Here is a 22,154-nt window from a genome sequence, read left to right as displayed (position 1 = left end):
TCCTGTTTCTTACAGTAACTGATGCCTGGTCACAAATACCTGGCAGAAACCCAAATAGTAGCAAAACTCTATGCTACCAATCCCAGGGTAAGCAGTAGCTTCCCCCATATCTGTCTCAATAGCAGAATATGGACTTTTCCTCCAGGATCTTGTCCAAACCTTTTTAAACCCAGCTATGATAACTGCTGTTGCCACATCTTCCAGCAATGAGTTCCAAAGCTTACCATATATATTTGAACATAAACTGACCCAAATATAAACCGAGACAACCTTTTTTTTTCTCTTTTTTGACTTGACTATAAACCTGGGTGGGGGAGGGGTTTTTTTAAGTACCTTGCCCAACCTTCCTTTCCTCCCTCCCTCCTTCCTTTCCTTCCTACCCAGCCCCCAATGTTCACTTCAGGTCTGCCTGAAGCCATGGTGGTCTAGCGGTGAGTTGGGATAGGAACGATCCTTTCTGCATCCGATCCTGGTTGACTCTAAACCACCCTCCTCCAGCCCTTATCTTTAAAGCCCTGGAGGTCTAGCAGTGAAGTGGGGCAAGAGTGATCTTCCTATGCTCCTGTCACATGAGAGCTGTGATCAAAAATGCCTTTCATAATAATTCCCAGCATCCTGTATGTGTTTTTGGCTGCCGCATATTGAGTGCATAGTTTCAGCATATTGCCTACAATGACACCTAGATCTTTGTTGGGTGCTGACCCCTAAGGTGGACTTTAGCATCCAGTAACTGATTTGGATCATTCTTTTCAATGTGCATCACTTTGCATTTGGCCCTATTAAATTTCATCTGCCACTTGGATGTCCAGTTTTCCAATTTCCTAATGTCTTCCTGCAGTTTTTCACAGTTTGCATGTGTTTTAATAACTATGAAGTGTTTAGTATCATCTGCAATTAATCGCCTTGCTTATCATTCCAACTGCCAGATCATTTATAAATGTAAAATAGCACTGGTCCTAGTACCCATTATTCACCCTCCTCCATTGAGAAAAATGACAGTTTAGCTCTACCCTCTGTTTTCTGTCCAATAACCAATTCCTAGTCCACAATAGAACATTGCCTTCTATCCCATGACTCTTTAATTTTCTCAGAAATTTCTCATCAGGAGCTTTCTAGAAAGCTTTCTGAAAATCTAGATACACTACATCAACCAGCTCACCTTTATTCACATGTTTATTCTCACCTTCAGAGAAATGAACAAGTTGGTAAGGCAAGACTTCCCTTAGTTGAACACATGCTGACTCTGACCCATTAAGACAATGTTTGTCTATGTTTTCCTTAATTTTATTCTTTATAATAGTTTCCACTATCTTGCCTGGAACTCTGGGCTTACTAGTCTGTAAATTCCCAGATCACCCCAGAACCCTTTTAAAAAGTCAGTGTTATGTTGGCCACCCTCCAATCTTGAAGTACTATGGATGATTTTAATAGGCTACAGATCTATTTTTATTTCTTGTTAACCATAATATCTGAAATATTTATCTCATAAGACACGGCAATATTAAAGGTGTGTTTTTATTTCCTTGTTTTTGAAGAAAGGAATTGTAGTGTTGGTCTCCTTATATAACTTGAGTTTTCATACAGGATGTAATTTGACTATTGGTGAAAAGAAGCAAAACATAGTATGTGTGAATATTGTGAGCAGATACCAAGAATATCTTGTGATCTACTTGTTTGAATATATTTCTGTATGTAGAAAATTAGCATTATTGACTTTTATATTGTCTTGCAGAGTAACAGCTATCCACCAATGTCAGACCCATACATGCCTAGTTATTATGCTCCATCTCTTGGATTTCCATACTCCCTTGGGGAAGCAGCATGGTCCACAGCAGGAGACCCACCAATGCCATACTTGACACCCTATGGACAGATGAGCAATGGTGAGCACCACTACATACCAGATGGTGTGTTCAGTCAACCTGGAGCTCTTGGAAACACTCCACCGTTCCTCAATCAACATGGATTTAATTTTTTTCATGGGAATGCAGATTTCTCCACATGGAGTACCAGTGGATCTCAGGGACAGTCAACACAGAGCTCCGCTTATAGCAGCAGCTATGGCTATCCACCTAGTTCTCTAGGTAGAGCCATAGCTGATGGACAGGCTGGATTTGGTAGTGATAATTTGAGCAAGGTGCCTGGCATTAGCAGCATTGAGCAAGGCATGACTGGATTAAAACTTGGTGGGGATATGACAGCTGCTGTGACAAAAACTGTAGGTTCTGTTTTGAACAGTGCAGGTATGACCAGCATTGCAACTAATGTGCCGCCAATTAATAACTCAGCACCTAAGCCAACTTCATGGGCTGCCATTGCTCGGAAACCTGCTAAACCTCAGCCAAAACTTAAACCTAAAGGTAACATAGGACTTGGAGGTTCTACTGTACCACCACCTCCTATAAAACATAATATGAATATTGGAACTTGGGATGAAAAGGGGGCAGTGGTAAAAACCTCTCCTACCCAACCAGTTTTGTCTCCTCACCCTGTAATCCAGCAGCCTCAGCCATTAATACAGCCACCACCAATAGTGCAAAGCCAACTTTCTCAACAGCCACCTCAGCTACTACAACAACAAGGACCTCAGCATCAAGCTCTGCCTCACCAGGTGCAACAGCAACAATTGCAAAGTCGCTGGGTGGCTCCTCGGAACAGAGGAGTGGGTTTCAGTCAGAACAATGGAGCTGGCAATGAGAACTTTAGTTTAGGTGTTGTCCCTGTGAACTCATCACCTTCTAGTACCGAAGTGCATCCAGTCCTAGAAAAACTAAAGGCCATAAACAACTATAATCCCAAAGACTTTGATTGGAATGTGAAGAATGGACGTGTGTTTATAATTAAAAGCTACTCTGAGGACGATATACACCGCTCTATTAAGTACTCCATCTGGTGTAGTACTGAACATGGTAACAAACGCTTGGATGCTGCTTACCGTTCTCTGAACGCTAAAGGCCCTCTCTATTTACTCTTCAGTGTGAACGGAAGTGGACATTTTTGTGGTGTGGCTGAGATGAAGTCTGTGGTGGACTATAATGCATATGCTGGTGTCTGGTCTCAGGATAAGTGGAAGGGCAAATTTGACATTAAGTGGATTTTTGTCAAAGATGTTCCTAATAACCAACTGCGGCACATTCGTTTGGAAAACAATGACAACAAGCCTGTTACCAATTCACGAGACACTCAAGAAGTCCCTCTAGAAAAAGCCAAGCAAGTGCTTAAAATAATTGCTACTTTCAAGCATACCACCTCAATCTTTGATGACTTTGCACATTATGAAAAACGTCAGGAGGAGGAGGAAGCCATGCGTAGGGTAAGTATATCATTTTTTAAGTGATAACATTAGTTTGTCTTGTAATAAATATACATTGTTCACATTGTGTTTTTGGATCTCCTTGTAATGCAAAATATTGCTTCAGTAAGTTCTGTGTTGACTATTAATTTGTTTTTATTTCACTTTCTGAAATGCCTCACCAAATTAGTGTGTCAGCTAATGTACAATACATATAAAGAGATGCATATAACGCCAATACAAACAATCACATCATAACGTAAAAATATTAGGACCAGCCGATTAACAATATGAACATAATTGATTTTTTAAAAAATTATATTTAAAGGCCTCACTAAAGAGCTAGGTCTTATAAGTTATGCAGACAGCAGGTAATCTATATGCAACCTCCGTTTCTGGAGGAGTTTTAAGTCCATAAACAAAGGACATAATATGAATAGACTCTTTGATGTCTCCATATGCTTAATTATTTGATGCAGCTGGTAGGGATAGGCCAGTGGTCTCCATCCTTTTTCATGTAAAGGGCTGGAGTGTGAATATGAGAAAGCTCTTGAGTGTCACCAAAAGGTTTTGTAAATTGCCTTGATCTGCTTGTTCATACTGGGTATTAAACATTAAAAATTCTACAGCACTTCAAGGATATATTTTCAAAACTCACTTTATTTTGAATTGTCGCAGCAAATTCCATAAATGAACACTTGAGTAACACACTTGAGATTGCTTGCAGTTACTGTATCAAATGGGCAAGATTGAAATTAACGCATTTACAGGATTTGAAGAGCATTTCAGCCAACTGATTGAGGGCCGCAACAGAGGACTTCAGGGGCCACATGCAGCCCTGGGGGTCATGCATTGGAGACCACTGGGCTATGATGACTTCAAGGTCCACTGAGGCTCATAATGAAGCAGTCTCTCCTTTTACATAGAGGGGAGCCACCTTAAAAATACTAGGATCGATATTCAAAGTGATTTAAATGGCTGGGGAGCCTTCTGCCCAATTAAATTGCTTTGCTTGCGTATTGTCAGTGCTTAACTAGACATTGGTGCTGAATATCAGCAGTAACCGACCCTGCACTGTCTTTAGTATTGGGGGGGGGTGTCTTTGGGCGGAGCATGGGCAGAGCTGGTGCTTACCAGTTAGTAGTGATATTTAGTCAGTTTACCAACTAAATAATCTGATAGTACAGCAAAAAGTCTATGCTAACTTTATTCGCTGAGCTAACCAGGCACTGGTCAGAAGTATCGACTGGTGCCTGGCTAACTTCCTGGTGACTGCACATACCTAGTTATTCAGTCCTGGAGCCCCATAGTTGTGACCTGGATTGTCCACTGTGGAAACAGAATATTGGGCTAGATGAACCATTGGTCTGATCCAGGATGGCTATTCTCATGTTCTTATGGCCTGACATCGAATATCCAGGCTCAGTTCTGCCTGCAGTGGTCAGTAGCTTTAAAACTGCTGACTGCCACAGGCTGAATATTACTCCCACTGCGAACAAAACCAGAGCTATTAACCATTTCAAAATACAGTAAAACCTTGGTTTGCAAGAATAATTTGTTCCGAAAACATGCTTGTTGTAATCCAAACACTTGTATATCAGAGAATTTCGCCATAAGAATTAATGGAAACTCCACAACCCAAAAACTTTAATACAAAATATTGTATGTGCTTGTATTGCAAGACCTTGCTTGTTTAGAACAGTCACTACACTCCTGCAGTGTCAGAGAGAGAGAGAGATGTGATGTGATGTGTGCATACTGTATATACTTGTATTGCAAGTCCTTGCTTGTATATCAAGTTAAAATTTAATAAAATGTTTTCTTGTCTTGCAAAACACTTGCATACCAAGTTACTTGCAATCCAAGGTTTTACTGTATCTGGGTTTGGTTCAGCAGCAGAGACAACCTCTTCCCCCCCCCCCCAATTCCAATCATCTCCATCACACACAAACTTTCACATATTTGGAGCACAGAATAAATTAGCATTTTTCACAGGGTACATAAAGTTCAAATCATAATGGTGTCAAATACATGTTTGTTTAGTTCAAACAACTTACTGAAACTGCTATGGGAGACTTGCGTGCTTTTTAAAATTCAAATGGAGCATTTACACTATCAAATTCTGGGTCAGATTTACCCATTAGAATTTCTGTTCTGGCAAAGTACTAGAATATCTTTCTAGGGCCATGCTACATATTTTAATTCAGGGTATGAAATTTCAAATGGCTTCAGATGCCCACTGATGGCACATAGCTGTAAATTTTTACCTGTCAAGCAGAAGAGCACGTGGCCACGTTTCTTCAGTGATGATCCTGCCTTAATAATGAGGCTACATTATGTATTTTTAACTTTTCTGAAATGGTATTGTATGGAAGTCGATATGGTACCTAGCTCCCTCTTATTTCCTGGGTGAAAAGCAAGCATACTAAAGCAGCATTAATGCTCAAGTAATTACCCATACTTTCAAGTTGATCCTGTTTCTAGGTGTGTGGGTTTGTGGGATTTTTTTTTCTTTTTTGTAGTTTGGCAAAACTAAGCTAAACTAATCTAATTGTTGCCCTTGGATCTGCAGCAACAGACGTGTCTCTCTTGGTTTGGGAGGAAGCTTTCTTACCACTGTGAAGTCTCAGCTTTCATGTTGTTCTATTTTTAAATTGATGTATTAGCCCTCACTGTAGTTTAGCTGTAGCGTACATCCACTGTATAAGGTTCCATCTAGTTAAGGAAACACCAGTGGAAGAAAAATTAAAGTCGTCCTTCCTGGTGATCCTTAAAGGTTTACCTTTCTGCCTATGTACAAATGAGCCGATGAAAAGGCACACACAGCAACTACACTAACACTGGGGGGAAACCCCCCCCAGGTGTGTAGCACCATTTCAAACAGAATTGTTTCAGGTTCCTTAGAACAAAGCAACAAACCTATTTAAGTTTATATAGTTTATTGATTTTTAACAGGAACATAAATACTGTACTCAGAAAAGGAACGTCTGTTATAGTTATAAGAAGAATCAGGGCATCAATTAAAGTGCTCTGGTGCTATAGTGAATACTGTAGAATCTCAGTTAACTGGCTCTTGGTTAACTGGCACTCTCACCCAACTGGCAAAAAAATCACTGGTGAAAAAGAAAAGTCCCCCATAGCGGCAGCGGTTTTGAGCTGCAAAATCCCCTCCCTCCCTCAAGCCCTGAAGAACTTGAAGCGGCGGGACTCATGCTTCCTCCATCCTTCCTCTGAAGCGCAGCCAGTCATCAGGAGGTAGCCTCAAAACAGGCTGCTCGTGGCCAGGCCCAGCAGGGTGTCAACATGTTGGAGGAAAGGCCCTATCGGAGCTGGCCATAAGCAGCCTGTTTTGAGGCTGCCTCCTGCTGACCGACTGCACTTCTGGTAAGGATGAGAGAGAGGGAAGGGGGAGGGAGTGAGGGGGTTCGCGGCTCAGGACTGCCGCCTGCTTCTTCTACTTTGTGGCTTGAGGGAGGGAGGAGGGCTTTGCGGCTAGGGACCACTAACGTGCTGGTGCTTTGGGGTGGGTGGGGATTGAGATCTGCGTTTAACACAGCACTCTCAATCAACCGGGAAAACAGTTATCCGGCATCTACCAATCTCTGTGGGTGCCGGATAGCTGAGATTCTGCTTTATATGTACGCTTGCAACATCTTTAGAAGTAGATCTCTTGCTGTTTGCATGTGGAAAATGTAGATCGCAGCAAACTTATTTCTTATCTAATTGTATTGTAATTGCTTAGGATTGCTTACACTGGTGCAGTGTTGTCTGTAATAAAAGGGCACATGTCTACAAATGTCACTAGTATGCATTTTGGTCAATATAGTGTATTAAATATGCTGTCTGTCAGCATGTACAATGAGAGCAATGTTTCATAAATACTAGTGAAATTTATAATAGTTTAGGTCTTATTCAGAAACTTTTGGGCAGCTCCTTCTTTTTTCTCCCCTTTTGGCTTTTATTTTTCTTTATGCCATTGCAGTCTGCTGTCTTAGAGAGGGCTTAAAACTTTGGCACATAATTTTAATTCTGATTTTATTTACCAGCCTCTTTTACAAAACCGTGCTAGCGGCTGCGCTGTGCTAATGGCCCTGAAACCCATAGAGATTTAAAGGGCTTCGGGGCTGTTGCTGCACGGCAGCTGCTAGCGCGGCTTTGTAAATGAGGCTGTAAGTGTAGGTGTACTTGGTTTGAGGTCTGCTCATTTCACTTTCCCTATCCCATTAATACTCAGTGTTCTCCCCAGAAATTTTTTCCAGCTGGGTGCCATGAAAAAGTAGCTGGGTGGGGAGGGGCAGGACGGGGAAATTTGGTGGTTGGGAAGATTAAATGTGTACTATTTTTATTAGTTAATTATTATTATTTTCCAATGCTCAATATGACTTCCTTTAAGGTTTGACACTTGTGCCAGAATATTTTTACTAAATTTAAGAAGTATCCAATTCTAGAAGTGAATAATTAGATATTTGCCCTCTTTGAAATGGTATAGAGCAGTGGTTCCCAACCCTGTCCTGGAGGACCACCAGGCCAGTCGAGTTTTTGGGATAGCCATTTTTGGGATAGCCCTAATGAATATGCATGGGGCCGATTTGCATGCCTGTCACCTCCATTATATGCAAATCTCTCTCATGCATATTCATTAGGGCTATCCCAAAAACTCGATTGGCTTGGTGGTCCTCCAGGACAGGGTTGGGAACTACTGGTATAGAGGTTTAAAAAAGGGAAATGCGTTAATGAAGTCATTAGGTTCAATCTAGCCATTTATTTCTGCATGAATTTAAACAACAACAACAAAAAAGATAAATATAGCTCATCCAGTCATACAAGAAACGGCTCTACAGCATCTCTAATAATGTTTTGATCACTAGATTCCTTCCTGAGGTCTCACTGAGAATTTGAAATATATGCAATCCCCACTTCCAGACCTCTTCCACATAATTTATGGAGAGGTGTTACTGAGCCTTGATGGAGACCTGTGTGATTGCACTACAGCAAAATAAAAAAGTAGCAGATAAAGATCAAAGTGAGAGCTAGGGCAAAACAGTTTAGGTAAAGATGCAGATAATAATAAGCAATGTATTAAAAGTATTTCATTTTTTATTTGCTTATAATGTCATTTGAAAGCTGCTTGATGTTAATACAACTTTAATTTAATTCTTTATAGTGTGTGTGTGGGAACAACACCTATGTCAACAATAAACTTAGAATAGGGTCATTAAATCCAGTGGTGTACCCAGTATATATGACAGCCAGTGCTGATCATTTTTTAACAACCCGCTCCTCTATATAAAAAAGTTATTTTTAGTAATAATCCATGAGTCACACAACAAGGGTGCACCTAGGAAAAGGCAGCATTTTAAACACTGCAGTGAGCACTAGAACACCAACACATGCATTGTAAAACTCAGACAAGCCAGATCTTGCACAGTTAATTGATTTTGTACAGTCATTGCTAACAGAAAACCATGTCCTTTTAATATACACAGAATAATCACAAACTAAAAACAGAAATATGTAGACAAAAGTTCAATTGAACCAAGAAACCAGACTCTGCATACAATGCAACACCACAGAAAAAGTGACACGTCCCCTAATACTGTGCAAAATATAAAGACAGTAGATGTAAATTTGAAAAAACTGCTACATAACAATTACCACTTTATAAATAGAAATAAAAAAAATAATGGGAAATAAGAAAATACCATTTTATTGGACTTATCCATTTTTCAATTAGCTTGCAGAGGCCAAATCTTTCTTCATGGCATCTTCCCTCTTTCTCTGTCCCTTTAATAAACTGTATATCCTGTGGCTTTTCTCTCCTTTGTACATGATTCATTTCAGCTTAACCCCCCTCTCCATTTTTTTGTCTCCACCCCCTCCCCTATGCTCTGGCATCTCTCTCTTCTCCTTTCCCACTCCACCCCATGGTCTGGCATCTCTACCTCCTTCTCTATCCCCTTCTCTCCCCCATGCCCTGGCATCTCTCTCCTCTCCTATCTCTCCCTCTCCCTCCTTCTCTGGCACCTCCTCCTTTCTTTCCTTCTGGTCTGGCATTTTATGTCTTCTTAGTTTCCCTTCCCTCCCCTCCCCCATGCCTAGCATCTCTCTCCTCTCCTTCCATCTCCCCCTCCCACTCCATTATCTGGCATCTCTTCTGCTTCCTTTCTCTCCTTCCTTCTTTTCACCTGGTCTGGCATCCGTCTCCTCCCCCTCTTCCATATTCCCTGACATCTCTCTCTCCCCCCCTCCATGGTCCCATAGCTCCTTTCCCTCCCTCCCATGGTCTTGGCATCTTTTTCCTCTCCTTTCCCTGGTCTTCCTTCTCTCTTCCCCCCCCAATTGGGTGCAGCAGCAGCATTTCTCTTCCCTCTCCCCCCAAAAAAAAATTAGGTGCAGCAACATTTCTATTCACCCTCCCCCCAACTCAGTTCTTGCGGGAAGCGGCGCGGGACCAAGCAGGCAGCCTGATGCACCGCTATGCCGCGAGAGAACTGAAGAGGAGGCAGCTGCGGTAGTTCATGAATAATGAAACGTTGAGTCTGTAGAAAAATAGAAGTTAGATTCCAGCAGTACACATTGCGCCTCAAAACCTGGAAAGTGAACAGTAGATCTTATTGGGAAAATAGGGTTAGGTTCCTGCCACAGGACAGCACTTGAAGTATCTGGGTGCCATATCTGGAAGCAAAGTCTGACCGTAAAGTGAAAGTGAAAGCAAAAAACCCCTTTATTTAAGGCCAGTCTGCAAATACACAAACTCAATAGCACAAATAGGGAATTTGGTTGCAATTGATGCAACTGTGGATAGGCAAAATCACGCATCGTGAATGCATGAATAACAAGAACGGACCATAGCACTATCGGGTGTATGCAGCATTTTCTGGACATGTATATCTTTGGTAGTGTATAATGATTGTTCCTCATGATGTAACATGTTGCTCTGAAAAGCTCATTTTTTCACTAAAAACTATGAAAAACTAGCAAAAGGCTGACATGTCCATAGCATCATAAAGTATACACTAAAGGAAAAGAGGGATAGGAGTCAACTTTGAAGCAATGGCAGGAAATACTTTTTCACAGTAAGGGTGGATCGCATCAGAGGGAACGTGCCGCTGAGGATGACGGCAGCTGCAGGGATCAATATAACACCGGCGATCCTGCAGGCTGCTTTATTAGCTTAAGGTAAAAGCAGTGAAGCTGTGGGAACATGCAGGCTTGCGGGGGGAGCAGGCCTTTGTGGCAGGGGGAGCAAGCCTTCGCAGGGGGGGGAGGGCAGCATAACACATTTGCTATACTTGTATGTGAAGTGAGAGATGCCTGCCAGGCCTGTGCAGTGGGAGGAGGAGGAAGGGGCAAGAGAGAGAGTAAGAGAGGGGAGGGGAGATGCCAGACCTGGGGTGAAGTGAAGGGAAGACAGAGTCCAAACCAAAAAGAGGGGGAAGAAAGCAGAGGAGAGGTGCTGGACTAATAGAGAGAGGGAGAGAGAAATGCAAGACCACAGGGGGAAGGGGAAGGGTACAAGAGGGATAGATATTGCTCCAAAGTAGATGGGCACGGTGCAGGATGGCAGGAGAGATAGTAGGAGAAAGCCTGTAGCTGGGGAAGGGGATACAGGAGGTAAGATAGAAGCTGGATATGGGGAGAGACATGAAACAGAAAAGATGCTGGGCATGGAGGGACAAGGATAGAGAAGAGAGATGCTGGGTATGATAGATAAGGGATTCAGAGGGCAGATGGATGGTGGACAGGGGAAGCTGGGGGAACAATCAGGCCTTTGGGGGGGGGGGGAGCGGGAAGGGTGCTGGGTGCAGAGCCTAACAGGGGAGGGGAGGATGAAAGGGTGCTGGACGCAGAGCCTGATAGGGGTGGGGAGGAAAGAAGTGGGCTGGGTGCAGAGCCTGACGGGGCAGGACACATGAGTATTAAGCTGCCCGACTTATATTCAAGTCAACCATTTTTCCTCCTTTTTGGGAGGGGGAAGGGGGTCTTGACTTATATTCGACTATATACGGTACTTCTGAGCTAGAATGAACTTTCCTTATTAGCCACTGGTTTTTTCCTTTTTTTTTCCCATAAGGGTTTCATGAACTGTTTAAAATAGACATACTTTTTACATAAGTAAATATACTGTAGGCTCCATCTTCTATTGGTAATGCAGTAATAGGCCAGCCTGTAGAACATAAGATATTATTTTTCTCTAGTAATACATTTCTGCAGTACAAGTGATGCCATTAGGCTTCTACAGTGAGTATATTTCTCTTCATGGTTGTACAAGTACATACATGTTAACTTTGGAAAGGAAATCCGTGTTGCGCTTGGGTAACTTCTTATTTCCCAGGGAATTATGTACTAAATAAAATATAAATTATGCAGAATTTAAATGTTATGGGGTTTTAACAATATTTGTGCATCCCTAGAAATATATTCAGATTCTTAGCACATTATATTGTTTTCGCCTTCCTTCAAGCCAGATTTATCTGTCAATCCCCAGTAGTGGCTTAAGTGGAAGGAGTATTAGCAGAAAAGAATGAAAACATGCTAGCTTATTTTGATAAGAGCTTCCTTCTTTTTTTTTAAATTTTAGATGGTGTTTTGCTACCAAAGGAGCCCTGAAAAGTTGAACTTTTATTTACTTTGCTGCTGAGTCCTTTTTAATACAAGGCCAGACCAGCAATCACACAGACATGCTTTCTTTTACAGTTCACTTCACAAAATAATAAAAATAAATGACTTTCATCTTCTACTACTTTTCATCATTTGTAGCCTAGCTGTCTGAAAGGATCCCTAGAATCAGGGGATTTGTATTATGTTTCATGCTTTGGGCATTGGGCTTTTAACATCTCTACTTCAGGAATCAGGCAAAAGCTTAACTTTTCAACCAGGCTTTTAATGAAAGAAGTAACTAACTTGCTAGTCACAAACCCACGAAGTGACACTGGCTACACATATTATAGCAGGATATATTGTTTATCCACGCTTTGATTGGCCGAGGCGCCTAAGACTCCTCTAATAAGAGGGTTCTTAGGCACCTGGGCCAATCAGGGCCTTAAAGGAAGGCCTGCCATTTTGAAGAGGCGGGCTTGCCAACGGTATTCTAAAAAACATACTAGGGAGGATCTGAGGGGGTATGGCCTACTAGACCACGAGGTTTGTGTGGTGGGGGGCTATGGGAAGCTGTCGGAGGGGGGAGCTTGCTGCAGGGGGCGGGGGGGGGGGTCAGAGGGGAGATGGTTCACTAGACCACCAGACTTGAGGTTGTCAGGGGAGGGGAACTTGTTTTCAGGGAGGTCCCTGATCCTGCAGTAGGAGCGATTGGGCATCTCTCCTGCCAATCTTCTGCATGGGAAGTGGGGGCACTAGACCACCAGGCTTTTTTGGGCACCATTTAAGAGAAATCAGGGCCATTAGTGGTGGTGGGCCCAAGAGCTACTTTATTTTCCTGTCAGTGCCTGAGCCAGTCAGTGCTCAGGCACTGACTAGAAAGTACTGTATTTTTCGCTCTATAAGACACTTAATGTTGGTGCAACTTATGCAGCGAAGATGACCCGATGACACCCCCCCGCCCACTCTTTTAAAACATTGCCTGCCCTTTTAAAACACCCCCCGCCCCGTAGTACCTTTTTAAATGCCCCTTAAACCTGGTGGTCCAGCGGTGTATGGGCCGGCAGGAGCGTACTTTCTGCATCCCTTCCTGGGCCCACACCGCTTTGTGAATGGCTGCTGTCAGTTCTCGTGGGACTTGCGAGAACTGACAACAGACATTCACAAAGCGGCATAGGCCCAGTCAGGAATGCAGAAAGTACGCTCCTGCCGCCCAATACACCGCTGGCCCACCAGGCATAAGGGTAGGTGGTCGGGCGGGGATGTTTTAAAAAGGTATGGGGGGAGGAGGAAAAAATTGTTAGTTGGCTGGAATGGATCCCTCCTGTCTCAGCCTACCACTAGAGGTGGGGAGGGTGCAGGTTACAGGTCAGGGCAGTGGGCAAGGAGTGTGGGGTTGGGTACAGAGCCTGGCAAGGAGTGAGGGGGGCTGGGTGCACAATTTGGTTCAGAATGTGGTTTTTTTTCTTGTTTTCCTCTAAACCTAAGGTCTTAAGGTCAGGTGCATCTTATAGAGCGAAAAATACAGTAAGTCTATGACAACTCGGACCCTGCCGGTAAATATCGGCCCCAATTTCCCCTAAATGGAGGTGTATTCCTTTTGAGAATTGGCCAGATAGGTCATTTTAATATTAATGGCCTTGTTATACTAAAGTTTTAATATTAATTGCCTCATTATACTATATTTGCATTGTACATTGTACAATCTGAGGCTGCTAGAAAGCACGGAAAAATACATTAATTTAATGATAGTTTAGCGCCATTGTTAAATGCACGGTAACTTTAGAGAATCTGGCTCTTAGTGGTTTAAGGCAAGTTACATTTAGATGCAGTAACTGTCCTTGGATGGTTTATAATCCAAGTTTGTATCTGCCCAAGATCATAAGAAGCAGCAGTAGGATTTGGTTCTCAGCCCACTGGTCTAACAATTAATATAAATACCGTCTTTTAGAGAAGACAGGCACATCCTCTGGCTTCCCAAACATTTTCTCTTTCCCCTCCAGTTTGTCTCTGAGGAGGTGCCCAGCCTATGTTGTATGTAGTACTTACAAAACGCGAACCCAAAAAAAATATATAGGGAGGAAAAAATATAACTATAGCAAAAACCTCAATGGCTGCAGTTTAAATCGGAGGCGTTCTCCTCCGTTAAGTGCCATTTTCTGCCTCACTTTCCAAGCTACGTCGAAGGAATCACCAGTCTTAATACAGTCCAGTTGTTCCTGAAGAAGGGGGTGTACACCCCCGAAACGGAGTCCCGTTGGACGGATGATGTCTCACATCGGCTGGCTGTGCTATTGTTCAGAGAAGCTAAGTACTTCCATTTATTGACTGGCTTGGTTCAGATTTGGACAGATTTGGACACTTTCCTTCCTTGTTTGGCCCCCCTGACAAGGAGTAGAGACAAGAGTTTTCTCGACTATTTATATTGTGTGTTTTTTTGATTTACTAATCTTTTTTCACACGTAGCACTTTTTGGGGGTGCACTTGATTGATTTTCATAAATTAACAGGAAAAACCCGGGGATGTTTCACAGTTTACACTCTTTCTGAGTGTCAGCCGGTGACAGCCTTTCCCCAAGTGGGTGGCTGTGTTACTGAGGGTTTTCCTGTTTCACATTGTATCAATTGTAGGTTAATTCAGGTCGTGGTCAGAGTTCTCTTGTCTCTCCCCCTTGTCGGTTGTTTTTCTTGGGGTTGGGGAGGTTTTTGCATGTAGTACTTGGCATGCAAAATTCAAAAGTGATTACCGCAGGTTACAGTAAATCATAGCGTTAGAAGTATTGAGCAGTGGAAATAGAGGGGGTGATTGAGCAACTGAGGTATGAAAAGGATTACCGTATTTTCACGCATATAACGCACGCGTTATACGCGTTTTTACCTACCGCGCATACCCCTCGCGCGTTATATGCGTGAGCGCGGTATACAAAAGTTTTAAAACATAGTTCCCACCCCGCCCGACGCCCGATTCACCCCCCCAGCAGGACCGCTCGCACCCCCACCCCGAACGACCGCTCGCACGCGCTCCCACCCGCACCCGCATCCACGATCGGAGCAAGAGGGAGCCCAAGCCCTCTTGCCCGGCCGACTCCCCGACGTCCGATACATCCCCCCCCCCCCGGCAGGACCACTCGCACCCCCACCCCGAAGGACCGCCGACTTCCCGACAATATCGGGCCAGAAGGGAGCCCAAACCCTCCTGGCCACGGCGACCCCCTAACCCCACCCCGCACTACATTACGGGCAGGAGGGATCCCAGGCCCTCCTGCCCTCGACGCAACCCCCCCTCCCCCCCAACGACCGCCCCCCCCCAAGAACCTCCGACCGCCCCCCAGCCAACCCGCGATCCCCCTGGCGACCCCCACGACCCCCCCACCCCCCTTCCCCGTACCTTTGGTAGTTGGCCGGACAGACGGGAGCCAAACCCGCCTGTCCGGCAGGCCTCCAACGAAGGAATGAGGCCGGATTGGCCCATCCATCCTAAAGCTCCGCCTACTGGTGGGGCCTAAGGCGCGTGGGCCAATCAGAATAGGCCCTGGAGCCTTAGGTCCCACCTGGGGGCGCGGCCTGAGGCACATGGGCCCAACCCGACCATGTGCCTCAGGCCGCGCCCCCAGGTGGGACCTAAGGCTCCAGGGCCTATTCTGATTGGCCCACGCGCCTTAGGCCCCACCAGTAGGCGGAGCTTTAGGATGGATGGGCCAATCCGGCCTCATTCCTTCGTTGGCTGCCTGCCGGACAGGCGGGTTTGGCTCCCGTCTGTCCGGCCAACTAACAAAGGTACGGGGAAGGGGGGTGTGGGGGTCGCCAGGGGGGTCGCGGGTCGGCTGGGGGGGCGGTCGGAGGTTCTTGGGGGGGGCGGTCGTGGGGGGGGGGGGGGGGGTTTGCGTCGAGGGCAGGAGGGCCTGGGATCCCTCCTGCCCGTAATGTAGTGCGGGGTGGGGTTAGGGGGTCGCCGTGGCCAGGAGGGTTTGGGCTCCCTTCTGGCCCAACTACCAAAGGTACGGGGAAGGGGGGTGGGGGGGTCGTGGGGGTCGCCAGGGGGGTCGCGGGTCGGCTGGGGGGGCGGTCGGAGGTTCTTGGGGGGGGCGGTCGTTGGGGGGAGGGGGGTTTGCGTCGAGGGCAGGAGGGCCTGGGATCCCTCCTGCCCGTAATGTAGTGCGGGGTGGGGTTAGGGGGTCGCCGTGGCCAGGAGGATTTGGGCTCCCTCCTGGCCCGATATTGTTGGGGAGTCGGCGGTCCTTCGGGGGGAGGGATGTATCGGACGTCGGGGGGGGCATCAGGCTTTCAGGATGGGGACAGACCTTCAAGGGGGGACAGTGCACGGAAGTCAGGGGGGGTGAACGGAGAGTCGGGACAGCGCACGGAAAGTCAGGGCGGGCGAAAGGAGCGTCGGGCAGCATGCGCGGTATACCCGTGAGCGCGGTATACCAAAGTTTTTGTACATATCATCGTGATTTCTGCGCGCTATACCCGTGTGCGCGTTTTATACGGGTGCGCGTTATTTGCGTGAAAATACGGTAAAGACTAGAGGGTTCAAAATGAAAGAGAGATGGAAAAAAGTAGAGAAACAAGTTGGGGCAGAAACTAGGAAAGACTGCTAGGGTTAAAAAATATTTAAAAGCTTTAACATGCCATTTTCTCTACTTTTCCTTGTCCCCTTGGCTTGTTTTTAAAGTTTTGGTTGCAGCTCCTTTCAAGACAGTTAAGGAGTTTAGTAAGATGAGTATGTGGGATATAAATGAAATGAAAATAGTTTAAGTTTAAAGTCCATATGAGCAGTTGGAAGCTAGGCACTAGAAAGTGACAAGGGGACAAAGTTTGTCCCGGTCGCCACAAGCTCTGACCCCATCTTCACAAGCCTCTAGAAAGTGTAATTATCCATTTATATGGGATATTCCCAGACCAACCAATAAAACTCTTACAGCAACAGATGCAGAGCAACTGTAGAATGTTTTCACTTTATACGCTGTTATATGAAATTGCCTTTATAAACTTATCTTCTTAATAAATCTTGGAGTGTAACTGATAAACTTTCCTGTGATAATGCTTAAGTGCTCAACCAACACAATTCAGTACTTGATCTCATAGCCACCTTCCTCACAAAAACAATTAAAAAGACATAAATTATAGTGATAAGTGCTCAGACCCACAACCAAAGTGCTCTAATAGTGATATTAAGCAGAGGTTGTACCAGGGACCGTCATAGCTTCTTATCAGTCCCTGACCACTCCTATTGTTCTTAATAATGATAATGGAATTAAAAACAATTTCACTTATCTGTACAGTGGAGCGGGTATTCCTTCATATGCAATTCTCTGCTTCGCCAGTTCCAACAAATATTATGTTACCACTTGTGCATCTCTATAAGCATTGCATTCCCTCTACTTGAGTTTCACAAAAAAGACACTTCCTCAGGAGGGATACAACTAGAATGAAAAAACACATATCAGCTCATATATTACTGCATCCGATCCAAACACATACTCATTCAAAAACTATACCCATTACTAACCCCCAAATTTCTTAAACCCTTCTAATACATATAAAATAAAATATAATTCAAAAGCCTCACCAGTTGCATGGCTACAAGACCGCTCATATACAGAGACACCAGTATCAAACCCCTTTCACTCAGATGCTGAGCTATTTGAACTGAACAGAGTCAAGCCTCAGTTTCACAACGAGGCTTTAAACACAAATCACACCTCAGACTGCCCAATTAGCAGAAGAGCCACGGAACTGGAAGCATGTTGTTTCTAATAATTAACACACACACACCCTAGTTCAACTAGATTAGCGTCACTATAATTTATGTATTTTTAATTGTTTATGTGAGGAAGGTGGCTATGAAACCAAGTCCTGAATGAGTGTATCCTGTGTTGGTTGAGCACTTTATAAACCTATGCCTTGACAATTCACAATCCATAAGTTAACAAACTATAATGGACTAATCAAGATCTATAAAGCTCACAAAACGTATCAAGAAATTTTTGTGGACTCATTTCAAGAATGTGAGCTCATTTCAAATTATATTGTATGAATCACTCACTCCACTCTTCATTGGTCCATTTTTTTCAGACTTTCTTACTGACATCCAAACAGTTAAAAACAATTTTTTTTATATATCCTTAGACTTAGATAGTCTAAGAGCTGTTGTTCAGCTCATTCTTCCATATTTATAAATGCAATTCTATCTTCCTGCAATACCCCAACATATTTCCACGTTTTGCGATTGATTGCAACGGTGAGTTTTTTAATTCTATAATGACAGAGATTTTTTTTTTTTTTAATATTATCTATCAAACAAAAGATAAGTCTACATTTCACCAAATATCTTCAGGACTTACTCAGAAACCAATCCAAACATTTCACACAGCTTCTCATTCATTCAAAATGGCCGCTGCGTTTGTTAATTCCCTTATAAGCTATTCATGTGAGAAGGACTCTCCAGTCAGATTTAGCCAGGGGCTTCCAATCAAATTTCAGTTGGTATAGAACAGAAGCGTCCAACCTTGGCCCTCGCCAGGTCAGGTTTTCAGGATTTCCCAAATGAATATGCACAAGATCTATTTGCATACATGCAAATTGATCTCATGCAAATTCATTGGGGAAATCCTGAAAACCCGACTGGATTGCGGCCCTTGAGGACCAAGGTTACACAACCCTAGTATAGAAACTACTTTACCCATAAAGCTTCTTTAATGCAACAGGATATATTCAGTTAGACAGCCAGTCCAGCTCTTCATTCAGACCTCCCGGTGAAACAGTTTTTAACCTGAAAATCTACTATTGTTGTTTATAATTTAATATCTTTTTCCAGTTGCCATCCTCCCACCTACAGTTCACTTTATATATATAACATGCTATCGTATATCAGAAAGTTGATGATTTTATTGAATCCAGTGTAATACAAGTGGCACTAGCTTATGTTTGTTCTTAATTTTAGATTTAGGCTCATTAAGATGTATGCAAACTGACCTCATTGTTATCCCAGGACAAGCAGGCAGCATATTCTCACACATGGGTGACGTCACCGACGGAGCCCCGCAGCGGACAGCCTCGAAAGCAAACTTGCTTGAAGATCTCGAGCTTTCGAGTGCTGCACCGCGCATGCGCGCGTGCTTTCCTGCCCGAACTAGGGGGCGCATCTCCTGTGAGGATCCTCAGTTCATTGTTTTCCGCGGAGCTGAGAAGACTTGTGCTTCTGGCTCTGCAGCAATTTGCCTTCTCTTCACTGCGGCTGCTATTGTTCGGTCGCTGTACTCAGGGTTTATTCCCTTGTTTATTTTCTTGTTTTTAAAAGTACAAAAAAAAAAAAAGTTTGTTTCTTTTTTTGTTTTCCGAGTCCGCGGGCTTGGGCCTAGGCCCTCTTCCCTTCTTTTTGACGGACTTTATTTTTTCTATGTCCCGGCCTGTGACCGGGTTTAAACGTTGCTACCAGTGCGGCAGGACGATTTCTATCACCGACCCTCATAGTCGGTGTATGGTCTGTTTGGGTCGCACTCATCGTCCAGAAGATTGTGATCGCTGTCTGACCCTTCAGCCTTGTGCTTTTTGCCGCCGCTGCGACAGATTCATTCATCTATTCAACATGGAGCCTGAAAAAACCTCGGCCTCGACTGTCTCGACCTCTTCGGGACCTAAGGCCTCGACATCGGGGGCGACCTCGGGCGGTAAGGCATCGCCCTCGACACCTGCTTCGGCCTCAGCCTCAAAGACCTCAGGGTCCTCGGCCTCGAAGGCCTCCTTGATCCCGTCCTCGAAGTCTGCGTCTGGGGATAAGTCTCCTGCTTCCTTTTCAGGTACCATGCCCAAGAAGCCTCCAGAATCTCTTTCCATGCTACCCGAGACTCCGGGTGTGCCTCTGTCCTCGAGGCCTTCGGCAAAACGTGCCTCCAAGCCTCGGGAATACTCTAAATCGAGGTCGCCCTCCTTGGAGCGCACGGGAGCACCTTTGACGCCAAATCCTTTGGTCTCGGTGCCAATGTTTGAAGATATGCTCAAGTCTATTTTGACTACTCAAATTTCTTCCATTGTGGCTCATTTAGTCCCGTCCTCGACTTTGCTTCGGGTGGACCAGCCTGAGCAGCAGCCTGAGACCCTGATCCAGCATCCACGGGGCAGGTCTCGCAAGAGATTTTCTTCTTCAGACTACACGTCGGATATCATCTCGAGATCCTCTTTGCCTCGTCCGAAGCATCGCTCGAGGCCGTTGAAACACCTTGCTTCGAAGAGCTCGGGGCATGTGGAAACTTCCTCGAAGAAACGTTCTCGTTCTGAGTCGAAGGTCGCCGCTTCTTCTTTATCTTCGAGGCATTCGAGGTCGAGGACTCCTCCCTCGAGATCTTTGCGTCGGGATCTCTCTCCTCCGGTTTCGAGGCATTCTACCCCTTGAACTCCGAGGACATCCCCTTCGAGGGGTCTGAAGAGGAAGCATTCCTTCACTCCACCACAAACTGGGAGTGGGGCTTCTTCAGTGACAGTGAGAGTGGAGTCGGAACCGCTGTCTCAGTACTCACGTGAGGCTTCCATGGCTCCTCGTTCCAGGTCTGCCTCCCCTGAGGAACCTCCTTCTTCCAAGTCTTACTCTTTTGCCAAGTTTGTCTATGATATGGGTCAAGCTCTTCATTTGGACTTGCATTCAGATTCCAAATATACACCAGAATACTTGGCTGACATGGAGCTCGCTCATCCTCCCAAGGAGACCTTGCGGTTGCCCATGACACCGGTGCTTAAACAGACCTTCATCCGTAATATGGAGACACCTTATTCAGTCACGGCTATTCCATCAAAGCTGGAGTCACGTTATCGCACTGTTCCCTGTAAAGGTTTTGAGAAGTCACAACTCTCTCACCAATCCTTAGTAGTGGAGTCCTCCCTCAAGAAAGCTCATCCATCTAAAATTTCTGCAACTATCCCTCCTGGTCGTGAAGGTCGCACTATGGACAAGTTTGGGCGTCGATTTTACCAAAATTCTATGATGGCGAACAGAATTTTGAATTACAATTATGTCTTTACATCATACTTCAACCATTTTTTTGAAGCTGTTGCCATCCTTTTTTCCAGACTTGTCTAAACACAGTCTGTCTGAATTTAAACAGATCCTTCAGACTCTTTCTCAGTTGAGGCTTTTTATGTTGCAGGCATCTTATGATGCTTTTGAGCTTTCTTCCCGGATGTCGGCTTTTGCAGTTGCCATGCGCTGCCTTGCCTGGCTCCGCATAGTCGACATGGACCCAAATTTGCAGGACCATCTTGCCAACTTACTCTCAGGGGACTGAGTTGTTCGATGACTCCATTGAAACTGCCATCAAGAGGCTGTCTGAGCATGAGCGCTTTTTTGCTTCCCTGCTCAGGTCTAAATCCAAGCCGTCTACTGCCCGGGCATATAAACCTCCACCTCGTCGATATCCCATGAAAACGACTCCTGCATTTTCTAGGCCTCCTCCTCGATGTCCTCAGCAGCAGCAACGCCCTCAGAAACCTCAGGCGCCTGCTGCCACCAAACCGGCTCTGTTTTTTTTGACGTTCCGGTCCTGAGCATTCCATCCTCCCTGCAAAATTCTCTTCTGCCCATTGGAGGTCGCCTTTCCCTTTTTTCATCACGTTGGGAAAGTATTACATCGGACCTCTGGGTGCTGACAACGATCCGCGAGGGATACTCTCTGCGCCTGCTTCAGGTACCCCCAGATCATCCGCCAAGAGAGTGTTATTCCAGTTCCTCGCAACTCCTCCTTCTTCTTCAAGAAGCTCGGGCGCTTCTTCGCCTTCGAGCGGTGGAGGAGATTCCTCCTTCCCAACACAATCTAGGGTTCTACTCCAGGTACCCAAAAAGACGGGGGATTTGCGACCCATTCTGGATTTTCGAGCCCTCAACAAATTTCTTGTCAAAGAGATGTTTTGCATGCTCTCGCTCCCGACGTTGTACTCCCTCATGGATCAGGGGGATTGGATGTGCTCACTGGATCTCAAAGAGGCTTATACTCATATCCCTGTTCATCCAACTTTTCGCAAATATCTCAGATTCAAGGTGGAGAATCTTAATCTCCAATACAGAGTTCTACCTTTCGGCCTAGCAGCCTCCCCCAGAGTGTTCACCAAATGTCTGGTAGTGGTGGCCTCGGCCCTATGCTCTCGAGGGCTTCAGCTGTTTCCTTACCTCGACGATTGGCTTATCAAAGCCCCTTCTCTCCAGGGGGTTATTGCAGCGACCCATCAGACTATTTATTTTCTTCAAAGTCTAGGGTTTCACGTCAATTTTCCAA

At 45.0% G+C, this 22,154-nt stretch overlaps 1 protein-coding gene across 10 annotated transcripts in view; it reads left to right on the top strand.

Annotated features, from left to right (window-relative positions):
• The window catches only part of YTHDF3 (YTH N6-methyladenosine RNA binding protein 3), a 158,552-nt gene that overhangs the window by 75,237 nt on the left and 61,161 nt on the right, over positions 1–22,154 (top strand). For 8 of the 10 annotated variants that reach the window (XM_033933421.1, XM_033933427.1, XM_033933426.1 and 5 more), the window contains 2 exons: positions 1,733–3,313; positions 11,874–12,003. In XM_033933421.1, coding sequence (XP_033789312.1) covers positions 1,733–3,313; positions 11,874–11,933 — 1,641 coding nt within the window. In that variant the 3' untranslated portion in view covers positions 11,934–12,003. Of the gene's footprint in view, positions 1–1,732; positions 3,314–11,873; positions 12,004–22,154 lie in introns of those variants that run through there. The other 2 variants (XM_033933422.1, XM_033933423.1) reach the window with 1 other exon arrangement.

The sequence above is a fragment of the Geotrypetes seraphini genome, chromosome 2 (genome assembly GCF_902459505.1).
Source record: "Geotrypetes seraphini chromosome 2, aGeoSer1.1, whole genome shotgun sequence".
Taxonomy (NCBI): domain Eukaryota; kingdom Metazoa; phylum Chordata; class Amphibia; order Gymnophiona; family Dermophiidae; genus Geotrypetes; species Geotrypetes seraphini.
Note: the sequence above shows the minus strand (reverse complement) of the source record. Positions and strands in the feature narration are given on the sequence as shown.